This window comes from Schistocerca piceifrons, chromosome 6 (genome assembly GCF_021461385.2).
Source record: "Schistocerca piceifrons isolate TAMUIC-IGC-003096 chromosome 6, iqSchPice1.1, whole genome shotgun sequence".
NCBI lineage: Eukaryota > Metazoa > Arthropoda > Insecta > Orthoptera > Acrididae > Schistocerca > Schistocerca piceifrons.
The window spans coordinates 449,628,533-449,644,405 of NC_060143.1; the positions used below are offsets into that span (position 1 = coordinate 449,628,533).

A 15,873-nucleotide genomic window follows, 5' to 3' on the forward strand; every position below is an offset into this window, starting at 1 on the left:
TTTCACAAAAGGCGTACAGTGGCATGTGTTTACACTGTGAAGAATCTGTGTATGTGTGTGTGTGTGTGAGAGAGAGAGAGAGAGAGAGAGAGACAGACAGACAGACAGACGCCAGTAGCGGACAGAACGCGGCTTGACAGGGAAATGACTGGAATTAAGCGGACGCACATTTTCCGGCTGGCTCGTTATTACGCGCATGCGCGAGCGCGCGCACCGTGCATAATTTGTACAAACCTAGCGGCGGCCAAATAAGCCCAGCGGTTAATAGCGAAGCTGTTACTCTGCAACTCTGGCCACAATGGCGGGCGCTCCTTTTATTTGGGCGGCCGCGGCTGCCTATCTGCTCGCCCTTTGATAGGGACGCACCATTAGAGCCGACTCATCAGCGCCGACCGCCGGCCACAATGGCCGCCAGTCATACGGCGGAGTAGCGGCGAGCACGTGACCGTGCAAATCGGATCGGCCGCCGCCCAAAGCCGCTTCCGTCTCCCTCCGCCGGTACCGCACGATTCGGCACGCTTCCAGGTGCTACATTCACTCCTGCAATTGTACCCCGCCAAACGGTGTGTTGTACTAGCAATCGTACCAGAATCACTCCGCCATTCCGTCCGTCCTCACACACGCAAACCCCTGTGAACTACATCCTTGGTCGGTTATTAAGTCTGCTCTACCACTTTACTTGCAAGCTGTACTGGCGCCACTGTAGAACTGCTCTGACAGATACGTCATACAAGGAGGTCCTGCTTGGAACAAGTATGAGAGCTATGATTGATTACAGTGAAAATAAACAATCGTCAATAATATGGCCCACTACAGTTTTAAAATTTTTCGCATCGTAAAAGGAAGGCACAACCTGGTTTTGGGACATGTGTCCCATCTTCAGGTGCATATACGAGGTGTATTCGGAAAGAAAGATACGAAACCACTGTGAAAATCCGATGAAGCTTCACATAGATGTGTTGGACAGTGTCTCTAGTACGCCCATCGATCGCATCACGTCGCTCTTTTCAGTTCTAAGCGCACAGTAAGCACTTAAAGATGCCTAGAAAATAGTGTCTCCCGCCAACCACGATGGTCTGGTGAGAAATTCCGCCTGAAGTTATGCAGCCCACATCACATAACTGTCATGCGTTTTCTTCTTCAAAACAATTTGCAGACGCATTCTACAGTGGCAATGAAATGGTTCAGATGGCTCTGAGCACTATGAGACTTAACTTCTGAGGTCATCAGTCCCCTAGAACTTAGAACTATGTAAACCTAACTAACCTAAGGACATCACACACATCCATGCCCGAGACAGCATTCTAACCTGCGACCGTAGCGGTCGCGCGGCTCTAGACTGTAGCGCCTAGAACCGCTCGGCCACTCCGACCGGCAGGGGCAATGAAGATGCTCCTGCAGTGTTTCAAGTGGAAGTGTCTGATTACCCACAATAGAGCCCATAATTGGGCCCCTCTGAGTTTCATCTCTGCTCACATGAACTGCTTGCTACGAAGACAACGTTTTGACACAGACAACTAGCTGCCTGTCAGCATAGAGAACTGGCAGAAAACACTGGCGGTTGCCTTCTATAACGAGGGCATTGGAAAGCTTGTACAACGCTACGACAAACGTCAAAGTCGGATCGGTGCCTATGCAGATAAGTAAGATAAGTAGCTGGAAGTTATAGCTAACTGTTGCGGATAAAGCATTTTTGATTTTCACAGTGGTTTCCAATTCACCATCGCTCGGACCTTACTTTTCGAATATGCCTCGTAAAATATGAGCCCACAAAAGTCGAATAACAGAGGCTCAGTTAGGTCAAAACAAAGTATTCCTGGTACATGGCATAAAACGAGAGACTGTCACAATTCCTAGGCCTGCTAGAAAGATTATTAGAACTCAGGACGAAGGTCCGGGCATAAATGTCGTGCCAAACATGGATGTGCATAAGATAGATAGGCGGCCTTTCAAACACACTGTTGCATACACACCCATCAGGTCTATGCCAAACACGCACCAAAGTTGAAATACCGGGAGATTCATTGGTCTCTGGCCTAAGGTTTTTTGGAGTATTTGTTTCGTTGTACTGTCCTTGTCCATTTCGTTTGTCAAACCCACTGTATATTATACAAATATCACTATTTGGTGTTGTCTGTGTCAAGTATGAACGTACTCATCCCCACATAAAATGAAAGTATAATTAATAACAAGACCATCAAACTAAGACGTAATGCACCCCAGACAAAACCTGACTCACGACTGGTCTGCTAGCGCGCTAAATTACAATAAGTTCTTCTGTTACTTGAGGTTCGAAAAAGCAACGTCAGTTATTTCATAAAACATTTAGCTTTAAAAAAATTTAAAATAGAATTAACACGAATAGGTTTTGCTTCCGACAAATGAGAGTGTGCCACCTACCTTCCCCGCCGATACATTAATATGCTTACTTGTATCGCTTCGGACACCGCTAGACCCTTGATGGTGAAAGTAGTACATTTTTCGCTCATTTCAATGTCTTGTGCTTATTTACGGCATGCATGTATCAAAGCTTGATGGGTTTCCACCTTACTAAGCCATGTGACCACTGTACCGTTGGCTACTCGCGTGTGTGAACTTCTTTGACGTGAGTTTCACTGGCAAACTTTAGCTGCGTGCTTCCGGCCTTGGGTGATTGGAAAAGCCGAGTCTTTCTTATCCTGTTCCTGCTCTCTAGATCGCATTCTGCTGCACTCTCACTTTTAACAAACATGAAGATGACTCTTGATAGCCGAAACTGATCATGAACAAAATGTAAATTTCGATCCAGACGACGAATCAAATATACTGTGAAATTAAATTGAGTTCTTGATCAAGATTCGATGTTTCTTGCCCAACGATTGGTTGCTGAGTGATCTCACTTGCCTGGTATGTTCGGCAGGAAGGATCAATATCACCTATTGGTTAGTTACCACTTGACGAGGCGTTCTAGTACGGATAGATGCATGCGCGGTAGCCGCAGAGGTGCATGCAACTCGACGCCGTGGGAAACTATGCTCGCATGCAAATCTGAGCGTGGCGTGGCGAGAGCAGATATACATCAGGGCACCCATAAGTGATAGCATCTGTGTGTGTGTGTGTGTGTGTGTGTGTGTGTGTGTGTGTGTGTGTGCGCCTGCTGCTACCAAGCGGGGGAGGTCCGCCGCGATTCGCGTGATTTAGGCGCGGCTGTTTATATAAAGCCGAACGAGTTATTAATATTGGACGTAAAACCGTCCGCCTTAATGCCGCGGGTGATTAATCCACGGTCCAGTTGCGGCAGCAGCGGCAGCAGACGCTACAAATAACTTGCGGCCATACGGCGCGCGCCGCGCGGGGTGTCCGTGCTTTATCGCCGCTCAGGCTGACTTACAAGGGCGAGTCCGCACCCGCACACCGGGCTTTTCTGTTTCCGTGAGGACGCCGTCGCCTCTAGGTTGTTGTGCCTTCGTCAGAAAGGTGTCAACACATTGGACCTGTAGAGGACAGGGTTACACCTTTACGTGACTAACGAACTCTCCAAGTAGCTACAGACCGATCGAGGTGGTGCAGTAATTACGAGACCATACTTTGTAAGGTAGAACGAGTAGATCCAAGCCACTGGAAATAAATAACGCCTCTTTTTGTAATATTAGCCACTACGACTGAAGGCACCGTGAGTCCTATAATATAGTAAAAAAAGACTTACTCCCCTTTGGTCACTTTTTGCGTTTTTTTGGATTAACACTTTCGACGTTTTTTTACAAACAATCTTAAAAATCATACCTAATTATCGCAGTTCATCACCAGGCTACCATTCCGTTACGAGTTTTAAGCAGGGGTGAACATTCTGTTAAGAGCTTACTGACGAAATGTGATCTCCAGTAGTTATATATGAATCTGAAGACGATTTGTAGCAAAGGTCCAAATCGGAAATCGGAATAAATATGAAAAAACAAGATATTTACACTTGGCAACAACTCAACAGGTTCAGGACACTTATGTCGGCATGTCTTGAGCTGATAAGCGAAATACACACTCATCGCCCCCCATCCGTACATACAGCGAGCAGATGGTTTACTTTTTAAAGCACACCAGCCTCCCGCAGAAAGCCGGCCGAAGTGGCCGTGCGGTTAAAGGCGCTGCAGTCTGGAACCGCAAAACCGCTACGGTCGCAGGTTCGAATCCTGCCTCGGGCATGGATGTTTGTGATGTCCTTAGGTTAGTTAGGTTTAACTAGTTCTAAGTTCTAGGGGACTAATGACCTTAGCAGTTGAGTCCCATAGTGCTCAGAGCCATTTGAACCATTTGAACCTCCCGCAGAAGCGTAAAACCAATTTTTCATACACATCATAGTTCTTGCGTTAACGTCTGAGAAGTTTTGCAGTTTATACATTGTTTCTAGCTATCTATTCCCTGGAATTGCTCAATCTTGTTAGTTCAATTCGAAGAGCAAAGGACGACAGTAGACTAACGTTTAGTTCCTCCGCCATTAGAGGCACTAGACGCGGAGCGTTTACTAAAGTAGGTAAGGATGTGACAGGTAGTTCCCATAGGACATTCACTTGAAGCGATTTCACAGAACTGTGAGAAACAAAAAACGCGATGTCCGGTTAGCGACTTTAACTTCTCGCTTTCTGAAAGCAAACCCTTTGCCAACAAGTGCACCAGCTAGCTTATAATGTGCCTTATAAGGCGATCCATGTGTCATCCTTTTCCCTATACTTTATAATTTTTCTTCTATCTTAAATTCACCTTTGCGGGCAAAACAAAATCGGTAGTTTGAACCACGTGTTTCCGCGTCAGCCGCCGACAACGTAACCCTAAAGAGACTAGGGCAGAGTACGACTGTCGGTCACAATCGCTGTGTTAACTGGTAGTCGCACTGCTTCCTTCGCGTGTTGTATAATTAATTGCAGTTTCCAATGTGTCCACACAGAACGACAAAAGACAGCGGGAGACCATTTGCATTTGTAATCCCTACATTAACATGTGCATCTGAAACGGTGCCAGAATCCGCACGTGGTAGGACTACAGTATGTTTAGCTCAGACCTACATGGTTCTGCTTTTTTTGTCAAGGCGGGGGACTACTTACGGTCTGGATTCGACCAACGACTCGCTATCAACCGTACGAAAGCTACCAACCACGAAATTTGCTCTATTGGCGTTTTTATTTGTTGACCATTTTAACTGTGGGGGACCAGTTCTCTTCTGCCTTCTAAACCACAAATAAATTAAACAGATACATAACACAGATAAATTATCTGGGAGTAGGCATTAGGATTGGTTTAAAATGGAATGACCATATAAAATTAATCGTCGGTAAAGTAGATGCCAGACTCAGATTCATTGGAAGAATCCTAAGGAAATGCAGTCCAAAAACAAAGGAAGTAGGTTATAGTACACTTGTTCACCGACTGCATGAACACTGCTCACCGGTGTGGGATCCGTACCAGATAGTGTTGACAGAAGAGATAGAGAAGATCCAACGGAGATCAGCGCGCTTCCTTACAGGATGATTTAGTAATTGCTAGAAGTTTCGAGAACATACCTTCACCAAGGAGTCAAGCAGTATATTGCTCCCTCCTACGTATATCTCGCGAAGAGACCATGAGGATAAAATCAGAGAGCTTAGAGCCCACGCAGAGGCATACCGACAATCTTTCTTTCCATGAACAATACGAGACTGGAATAGAAAAAAAAACGTTCAAATGTGTGTGAAATCTTATGGGACTTAACTGCTAAGGTCATCAGTCCCTAAGCTTACACACTACTTAATCTAAATTATCCTAAGAACAAACACACACACCCAATCCCGAGGGAGGACTCGAACCTCCGCCGGGACCAGCCGCACAGTCCATGACTACAGCGCCCTAGACCGCTCGGGACTCGAATAGAAGGGAAGACCGATAGAGGTACTCAAGGTACCCTCCGCCACGCACCGTCAGGTAGCTTGCGGAGTATGGATGTAGATGTGGATGTAGATTCCCGAAAAAAAGATCGCAGTGACGCAATCACTCAGGCATGTTTTACTTTGGCCTCAATCCCATCCCCTTTTCTCTACTGTATATAGACGCATAAAGCAAGATAAAGGGTGGTAAGAAAGGAAAGTTTTCATTGATAGAATACGTCCTCAGGTATCAACGAATCATGAATTTGGTAACTGAGAAAAACGTGGACGGAAAAAACTGTAGAGCCAAAACAAAGTTTGACTATAACAAGCAAGTTCAAATGGATGTAGGTTAGACTAGTTACGAAGAAACGAGAAAATCAAAACAGGAGTTCGACAAGGAGACGGACTGTCCCCAATTCTCTTTAACTTGGTTTTAGATAAAATAGTAAAAACATAGGAAAACATATTGAAAAACATAGGCACAAAGGGTATAAGCATGGGCCAAGGAAAGAATAAATTTTAAGTGAAATGTTTAGCCTTTGCTGATGATATGGCATTGATAACTGAAAACCGAACAGACGCAACAGTTGCGCTTGATCTGTTACACGAGATTTCTGAAAAGACTGGGCTAAAAATATCTTATGAAAAAACCGAGTATGTAGAACACAAACATAATACAGAAAAGTTTATGAAAACAAAGTATGGAAAAATTAAAAGAGTTGATAGATTCAAATACCTGGGGGAGTGGATCCAAGCCAATGGACTGGATAACACAACAAATAAAAAAAGAATAAAATAGTTGGAATTTGCATATAAATTAACACAAAACTACTACAATAAGAAATCAATATCCATACAAGCAAAGATTAAACATTACAATTCAGTTATTAGGACACAAACAACATATGGATCCGGTTGCCTAACATTGACTAAGAAAGGCAAATTAAGATAACTAGAAAAAAGAGAGAGAAAAATATTAAGAAAAATTCTAGGTCCTGCGAAAAACAAGGAAAATAGGTGGATTTAAAGGAGAAATGAAGACCCATACAAAAATACAGAAAAGATCACAGATACAGTGAGGAAGAGACGGCTAAAATTTTATGGACATTAAAAAGAATGGAAGAAACACGGATTACAAAGAAAAATTTTAATTACGTTAGTAAGCTGAAAAAAACTGTAGGATGTATAGAAGCAGTAAAGAAAGACGCCAACAAAATAGGTGTTACAGAAGAAATAATACGTGACAGGAATAACTTTAGGCTACTTATAGAAAACGCAAACTATGAAGAAGATGCGCCTAACCTCGACCCAAGAGAGTGTGGACAGATGAGCAGAGACGAGCAGTTGGCGAGAAAATGAAGAAGTACTGGGGAGATCGGAAGAAAAGAAATACTATAAGTCTTAAGTTGTATGCGGTCCACAGCTGGCTAAATTCATAAATAAAATAAAAAAAAAGAGACGAGGAGACTTCTGCAGGCCTATGGAGAGCTGTTCCAAATCAGTCTCTCGACTGTGGATCACGGCGACAGCCAAGAAAAATAGCAAGAGCAATACTTTTTTTTAACGGACGCTCTCTTGACACTGCACTGTAAGGCGACAATATTTTTTTTGCGAAGGGCACGTAATCGTCGCTTTTTTTTAAAATACCTGATTCATCCTTTTGAAACCTCAAGCATCGCTAACACCACTGTTATGTTGTCGCCGAGGCTACCGAGCAGAAATTTTCAGCCTGCTAACAGAATAGAGCGGGATGACTAAGTTACATTTAATAGGAAAGCCACCGGACCGGATGCCCCGTACCGCCGCCACGTAACGTCGTATAGAAAAGCATTCCAGGTACCCTTTGGGAAATGCGAAGAAGAGGCCGGCTGCTCCGCAAACAAACAAAGCGGTGACGGTGGAGGCAAAAATTTTGGGCAGTGGACCATCGCCGGCGGCGGGTCTTCTTACGGCGGTGCGCGGCGACCGCCCGTGACGCGCCGGTGTCAACGCTTTTCTGCTCTGCCGTGGCACGTTCCACTCGGCTGTCCCCATTACGATAGCGCAGGTGGCGATTACGCCAGCGCGGTGCGTCGCCGCCACCGGACAGGAGTGGCGACCAGTCGTTACGTGAACCACCAGGCAGCGGTCAACGGCTGGACAGTCCTCAAACTGAAAATGTGTACTTCCGGGCTGCTCACTTTGTATTTCACTGCCGAATGCGGTGAAATCAGTGTCGCTGGCTTTCTTTCCACAGGAAGAAAGTCCTCAGGAAGATAATCCATTCGTACTTCAAGTGTATCCATTGTAACACCCCACCCGTCAATTATCCGGTTTTGGTGTGTGTTCACCCCAGGTAACTGACTAGCAGATCAACAGAGAGTGCAAAACTGCCGCAATGTCGGATAACGCAAAGAAAGTAATAAAGCCCTGTGACTCCTGATTGAACTGCAGTGGCAGTGTTGACATTAATTGGTTCAGAATTGATCCCCTTTAATTAAAAAGGGGTGCACACTGATGTTATATTCAGCTATTGAACACCAGATGCAAATGTTGAACATAAAATTAATTAAGAAAGTGACTTGGGATTTCAACTACTTGATTGAAAACAGATGCAGCCGATTAGCACAGATTTATTTTAACTCACAACCTTCAATCATCACATTACATGACTCTCCTAACTGGCAGTGGTAATAAATTGCGTTTGCTTGGAGTAAAGTGCGATAAATCAAATGTAATTCCTATCGACTGACCCAGGCGTAATGCGAAATGCGAGAAGAATTCTACAATACACGGCCCATGAATCCCTCGTGGAAACATTGCCGACGTGATCCAGCAAATTAATCAGTGGCCGGAGAGGGCGCAATATCACCGAATACAGCGTGCACGGAGGGGTGTCGTTGTGCGGACGTCGGCCGACCTCGTGGTGCTGCAAGGCTGAGCTCGTCTATTCACTCCTAGCTATCTTGCTCAGTAATAGCTGAACCAAAACTTCCTATATCCAAGCTCAATCGTTCCATTTGCTAAGTCCTAAACTGTAGAGATGCTCACTCTTTCTCAGGCAAGCTGATTAAAGAACGCCACGTCTGCACTCTAGGAAAGCTGGGAACGCAAGAACTCTATGGAGACTTCTCACAGTCTGCTCTTCGCCTCGGTTTCCCCTCCAGCAAAATGACTTTCGCCAATTGCAGCCCAAGTCGCGTTAATTATGCGTCGCTTCCCAGCACCGACCAATGCCTGCTCTGGGAAGTGAACAAATTCCCACAAAATTTCCCTTCCTCTCAACTTCTGTTATTTAGCTCCTCCCAGGCCACCCATCAAGGTTAGTGTCTGCACACCAAGTTTTCTGGAATTCTGACTCCCAGGAGAGTACTTTAAATTCCTTGGTCCTACGTTCCCATCGGAGGCTGGCGTATTTCATTCTGTCGCTCTTCACCTGATTTGCTTCAGACTCTGTGGACCGTGAATTCAGTGTGAAGTTGCTATAGTCACGAACATGCATATTTTGAACTCTGTTGACCGCTCCACCGTAGCTTTGCGTGGCTTTCTCGCATGTTCCACAGAAAACGGGATGACGGACATTTATCAACAGGCATACAAGTTCTCCGTCTGTTTCCCGGTACACCAGCATGGAGTCGGAGTCAACCACCCACTCACTGTCACTCATCTTAAGGCGGCTGGAGGCTGCGCCCCATTACCACTTTCTCAGAGCTTGAGCCACCCTAAGCTGCCTATTGTCGCTTCCCTTAGCCGCTCCCCCGGCGGCCACAGTCAATTCTGAGTACTTCCCTGGGGTAAACTAGCCTCCAGTAAATCGACACGTTTCCACAAAGTTTTCATGTCATGTGAATTACTTTAAAACCATCACCCGACATTAATTATTCCAATACGTCCATACTATACCCTCTACAAGATGCATTGTGGCTTGTCAGTCATTTTTGTTCAGCCCTACTGTTCGCTCAACGTGAGTTAGGTGATCTTTAATGACTTCATGCAAGGGGCATAGTTCTTGCCATCTTACACCACATCTACCTGGGGCCACTCACTGATTTTTCGGGGTGGTTGAGGTACAACCGGGTGCCAGATTGCACATAAAACCCAGAATATGTTGTCGTGTAGCCCTGGGAACTGACTTGAAAAACGGCAATGTCCACAGCATGGTCTTCATGACGATGTCGAGAAAAGAGTAACACTCCACTAACGAAGATGTTGAAACAGTTATCTTAGTTTATGTTTACGGCAACCTGAAGGACTAGGTCATCGTCGTCATTCAGTGAACACCCCAAAAACATCACAGAACCACCTCTGGCGTTAGCTGCACTCTCCACCCACTGTGGGGTGAACGACTTAGTTAGTTAGTTCAAAAATGGTTCAAATGGCTCTGAGCACTATGGGACTTAACATCTGAGGTCATCAGTCCCCTAGAAGTAAGAACTACTTATACCTAACTAACCTAAGGACATCACACACCTCCGTGCCTGAGGCAGGATTTGAACCTGTAACCGTAGCAGTCGCGCGGTTCCGGATTGATACGCCTCGAACCGATCGGCCACTGAGGCCGGCAGTTATTTAGTTGCTTACATGTTCCATATGTCATTTGATCAGTGCTTTTAAGGAAACTGTGTGGAGAAATTCAGACTACAGTATATTTATCGTTAGCGTTAACATTAAACAGAGCATTATTTTTAAGTCCCACTCATGTAACTACACTTAAAAACAAGCCTTTATTCAGGCTACCAGTTTCTAAATAGAAATTTGTGCATGGAATAAGGAGTTGTTCAGGAGAAATGATTTTACGTTGCGTTTAAAATCTGCTTAGCTACCTACAGACATTTCATGTTACTGGGCAAATTATCAACACTTTTGGTGCTGCATAATGAACTCCTTTCTGAGCCACCGACAGCTTTAATAATGGGTAATAAAGGCTGTATTTCCCTCTAGTACTGTAGATATGGACCTCTCGGTTCTTCTCAAATTGTGATGGATTGTTCATGACGAATTTCATTATTGAAATATATCTAATGTGACAGAGCAGTTAGAATGCCTAGCTCGCTGAAGATGTGCCTACATGACGTCTATGCTGAACACCATATATTATTCCCACTGCTTGCTTTTGGTCAATCAATACTTTCTAAGTGGTGAGTTACCCCATAAAATTTTTCATAACACATTATTGAGTGTAAATATGCAAAATATGTCAGGAGTTTTATTCTTTTGCTTGCAAGATTAGGAATTATACGAAGTGCAAAAGTGGCCGCACTTAATTGTTTGAAAAGCTCAGTAATATGCTTCTTCCTGTTCAACGTCTCATCAGTATGTACATCTAAATGTTTGGAGCATTCGACCATGTTTACTGACGCCTGCTCATGTACTCCACCAGTTGTTGGTATATCTCTATTTGTTGCACATAACTAATTAAAGTAAGTTTTTTCAAAATTTGGGAAAAGTTTATGTAGTGAACGCCATTTAATAATTCTTTGGAAAACATCTTTTATGTTCTTTTCTGTCACTTTATCTCTAGTGGGATTTATTTCAACACTAGTATTGTCTGCACCGGGTAACAGTTCTGCTTTTGAATGTTAAGTGGAATGCAATTAACACGTGTAACGAATATGGGTGGACCCATATTTGAAACCTGTAGGACTCCCTTTGTGATTATTCACATTCAGTAAAATTTTCTGCCCATCAAACCCTGTTTGCATTATTCAGTAGAACTTTTTGCGTTCTGTCTATTAAGTATGATACAAATCGGCTGTGTGTAAAGCCATCAATCCATAAAACTTCTGTTTTTACGAGAGAGTATACTGCCTCGGAAAGATCACAAAAAAATTTTGGGACGTCGGTGCACTCGAAGCTCTGCACTATTCGAAAAGGGACAAAGTCGCGACGCGTTGAAGAATATAACACACCTTCAGTCAGCCACAGCGTTGTTCTAAGTTGTTTGGGCCGTTGGAGACAGACAGCTTTCTGTGAAGCTGCGACAGATGACCTTTTGCTGGATACCCGACTACACATGATCACTGCAAGTATTTCCTTTCATAGTGTTCGCTCAGAAAGTGAACGATATGGTCCTGCTTTCACTAGCAGAGGTGATTTCTGTTGGTTTGAAACCGACAGTCACCGAAAAGGCTTGTTATCCTTTTACGACCACTGTTCTTGCGCCGAGTTAAATGGCTGCAAACGGTACACGATTCATTGTAGATACGTTGGAGAGATCACATTCATCAGATCGGGCAACTTCGTTCACCGAATGGTGGTGGACCCGTCGAAAAACGATAACTACTTACCACCATTTTCTGACATCTCCGTGTCTATCTTTCTGCATCGACACCATATGTCCGATTATCAAATATACACCAAATAAATGTCTTGACTTACGTCAGCGTGGGAGTGTTACATGGCCCCCTGGTACCAGTTCTACACCACACTGTTCTTTTGTTTTATTTATCCACTGACTGGTTTAGCTGCCATCCTGTCCTCTCTTCTTGTCAGAGTTTTTCAAACATTCATTTCTTCACCAATTCTGCGAAGACCATTCTGACTCCTTATCTTATGATTAACTTTCAACATCCTTCTGTAGTAGTACATCTCAGGCGCTCCGATTCTATGCTTTCTGGTTTTTCCACGCTATATACAGCGCTCTCAAACGACCAGTCTCCTCTTCTATGCGGGTTAACTTAGTTCTCGTGTAGTAATGAGGGCGCTCTTGTCAGCACCATAATTGATCTGGTAAGTCTCATAATGGAGGTGTCTTCAGATCTTGTACACGGGAAAGTAGCGAGAGATGAGCTAGATGTGGTGTATGAAAACGTTTCGTCCAGGTCAGTCCGGGGTGCCCAACGAACAACCATGGTCTGCTTCATCTGATTTGATTTGCGAAAGTGCAGTACGCACCTACTGCTCGAATGGTTCGAATAGCTCTGATCACTATGGGACTTAACATCTGAGGTCATAAGTCCCCTAGAACTTAGAACTACTTAAACCTAACTAACCTCCTGCCCGAGGCAGGATTCGAACCTTCGACCGTAGCAGTCGCGTGGTTCCGGACAGAAGCACCTAGAACCGTTCGGCCACCGCGACCGGTGCACCTACTGCAAAGAACTCTTTTGTACTTCTCGTATCACAAGAATGTTTTTAAATGAAAGTGTTCGCTATGAGAACTGCTGTCGGCTAAGTGCTGCTTCGTCTCTTTGTTGCAGATCCGACACCGGTTCGGCTGTTACGACGAGATCACAGAAGTGGACAGGCGGCGTGTCCGCCACTGCAACTGGGTACGTTTCCTACGCGCCGTCCACGAGTACACGGAAGATGTCAACCTCATCGGCACCAAGATCAAAGGTAGGTCCAGCAGAGCGCTAATGCGTGGCGCCATCATCACAAACCTTTGACAACTTTATGGGTGCCGTGATTGTCATGCTACAACATATGGACTCCAGAAACTGTTTTTGTGTGATAATCCTAGGATGTTATCGTTGTTGAAAGTCAAAGTCATTTTTACTCGTTAGATAAATGAAAACTCTCTCCAAGACAAATGATAATGTATAGTCCCAATGAAAATAAACATTCCTTGGCGTCAAATAATGGGGTTGACATTATCTTGTGTAGAGAAGTGGGAAGGGTAAATAAAAAGAAAGACAGCTAATCTTTTAGAAGTAAGCAGTTTGAAGCAACTCTGTACCACACTGCCTGACAGAACGGGAGCACCCAGGGAGACGTCGAATGTCACACGTAAAGTATGTAAACGATTAGAGTTGCAATTCTCTGTGACAGGTAGAATGTCTACCCGAGTGTATTAGTTCTGTTACCAGGTCAGGTGGGATATACAAGGGCTGCGAACAGCACCAGATGTTGATTGAGTACTGTGAAAGACACGGAGATGTCGCATACTGGTGTGAGACAGCGTTATCGAAACCTGACACAGTTTGAAAGCGAACTCACTGTGGGACTCCATTTGGCCGCTGCTCGAATCGTGCTACATCCAGCTTTGAGGGGTATTCTAACGTGACAGTGGTCCGATGTTGCACTGCTTGAGAGCGTGAAGGCAGACGTCGTCAATGGTCCAATCGACCACGCCTCGACTGCAAGGGAGGCTTGACGTATTGTGCACTATGCACATGGTAGCCCCATAACACCTGCGGCTGCCATCCGAGAACAAGTAACGGAGTCTATTCAACTTTTTTTGTGTCATCCCGCACCATTATTGGAGACTAACAGCAGACGGACTGGGCAATTACAGTGCGATGCAAGGGCTGCTTTTAACACCAAAACACACAATTCTGCACAAGTACAGCGAAAAACCAGTCCAGAGTTGCAAATTTTACTTTTTGTTTATTCACTCGATGACTAGTTTCGGGCCGAGACCCAGTTTGAAATCATCATAACATTGTCAAAAATTGTATTTCCGAATATGTGAAAACCGTGTCAAAAATGTGCAGTGAACATCTACAGCGCGTACAGATTACGCTGTCACTGTTAGATGCACGTTTTTGACATGGTTTTCACATCTTCGAAAATGCCATTTGTGACTATGTTGCTATGATGTGAAAATCGGTCTCTGCCAGAAACTAACCCTTGAGTGAAAATTTGCAACTTTTTACTTGTTTTTCGTTGTTCTGTTTAACAGAAGTCGCTGACCCACAACTATTCCAGAATACTGGAAGTTGGTACCAACTTCTGCGTTTGGAGTGATGCCGTGACAGGGATGCATGGACTGTTGGTGAACGGCGACACAACGTGTACAAACTTCTACGTTTGGAGTGATGCCGTGACAGGGATGCACGGACTTTTGGTGATCGGCATCACAACGTGGTCAGCGGTGAGTGGCAGTTCTGTGCTACTCTGGATAACCACGGCCGATATGATGGCGACTTGGAGAGGTGTCCCAATGTTACAATGTTTTGGAGAGGCTCAGAGGTGTTACTCCAAGCGTGCGTTGGCAGACATCGGGTATGACTTCAGGTTAAGGCTATAGTGAGTGAGGGAACTACGACGGGACAACGCAAAGTCAGAGACGTCCTGCGTCCTGATGCGTTACCTCTCAAGCAATAGGATCGTGGTTCCGTTTTTCAACAGAACAATGCTAGTTGTCTCCCTCTAGAACGTGTCTGTATGCTCTGCGTCAAGTTGAGACACTCCTGAGATCTGCAAGATCCCCAGATCTGCCCCCGACAGATGCGTCGGACCAGCAGAGGATACGAAGGCTTTAAGAGACCCAACCGAATCAGTGGATGCGCCGAGACCACTATGCATGTTGATAATTGGGCTCACACTGCCAAGTTCCTTAACTGAACTCGGTTTTGTTATCACTGAAATAGGAACAGATAACCGTGGAGTTTTTCATCTTTTCCTTCTCCGTACCTCCCCCCTTCCCTCTCCCCCGCCTCCGGTCCCGCTCTGTGCTTCACTTTTTTGTTGGGCATTGCAAAAAGTACAAATACAAATTGTAAACCGTAAAAGTTTCAGTTTAGTGAAATGTTTAAATACGCTGAATAACAGTTACGTTTTTACCGTAACTCCTATTGATATCAACTGAGACTACAAGTGTACTGCAACCAGCCTACGCGTTTCAGAGTTTTAACACTTCATTATGAGGTGGATTTATGCGAATTAATGCGACATCAATGTGTCATAAATGCGACTTTGGCGTAACCTCTGCCTGTAACTAATAGCAGAAGACATAAACAAAATACTCTTTTAGTACAAGGCTCAACATTTTGTAGATGTCTTTTGTTGCAACCGTCAAAGAAAAAATAAGTGTGAAAATACATTCATTGGTTACAGCCGCCTTTTCTTCTGTCGTTTTCGCATCACATACATTTTACTAACACTCAAGTAAGCAATTATTGTGCATCAGTTCTCTGTTTACAAAGAGTATGTGTTGTAAACGTGACATAAAAAGGAACCTGTAACCACTGGAGTAATTTTTACATTTACATTTTTATTCGTATATGCACTCAAAGACGTCCACAAGTTCGCTTCAGCAGCTGCGAGGTCACTGTGGCAGATTACCAGTTGAAGGGACCCG

The 15,873-nt window shown here is 44.5% G+C and overlaps 1 protein-coding gene across 1 annotated transcript in view; it reads left to right on the forward strand.

Moving 5' to 3' along the window:
• Window positions 1-15,873, forward strand: part of LOC124802715 (zinc finger and SCAN domain-containing protein 22-like) — a 765,984-nt gene that overhangs the window by 423,667 nt on the left and 326,444 nt on the right. Inside the window, exon 2 of the mRNA XM_047263680.1 lies at window positions 13,049-13,187. Coding sequence (XP_047119636.1) covers window positions 13,049-13,187 — 139 coding nt within the window. The remainder of the gene's footprint in view (window positions 1-13,048; window positions 13,188-15,873) is intronic.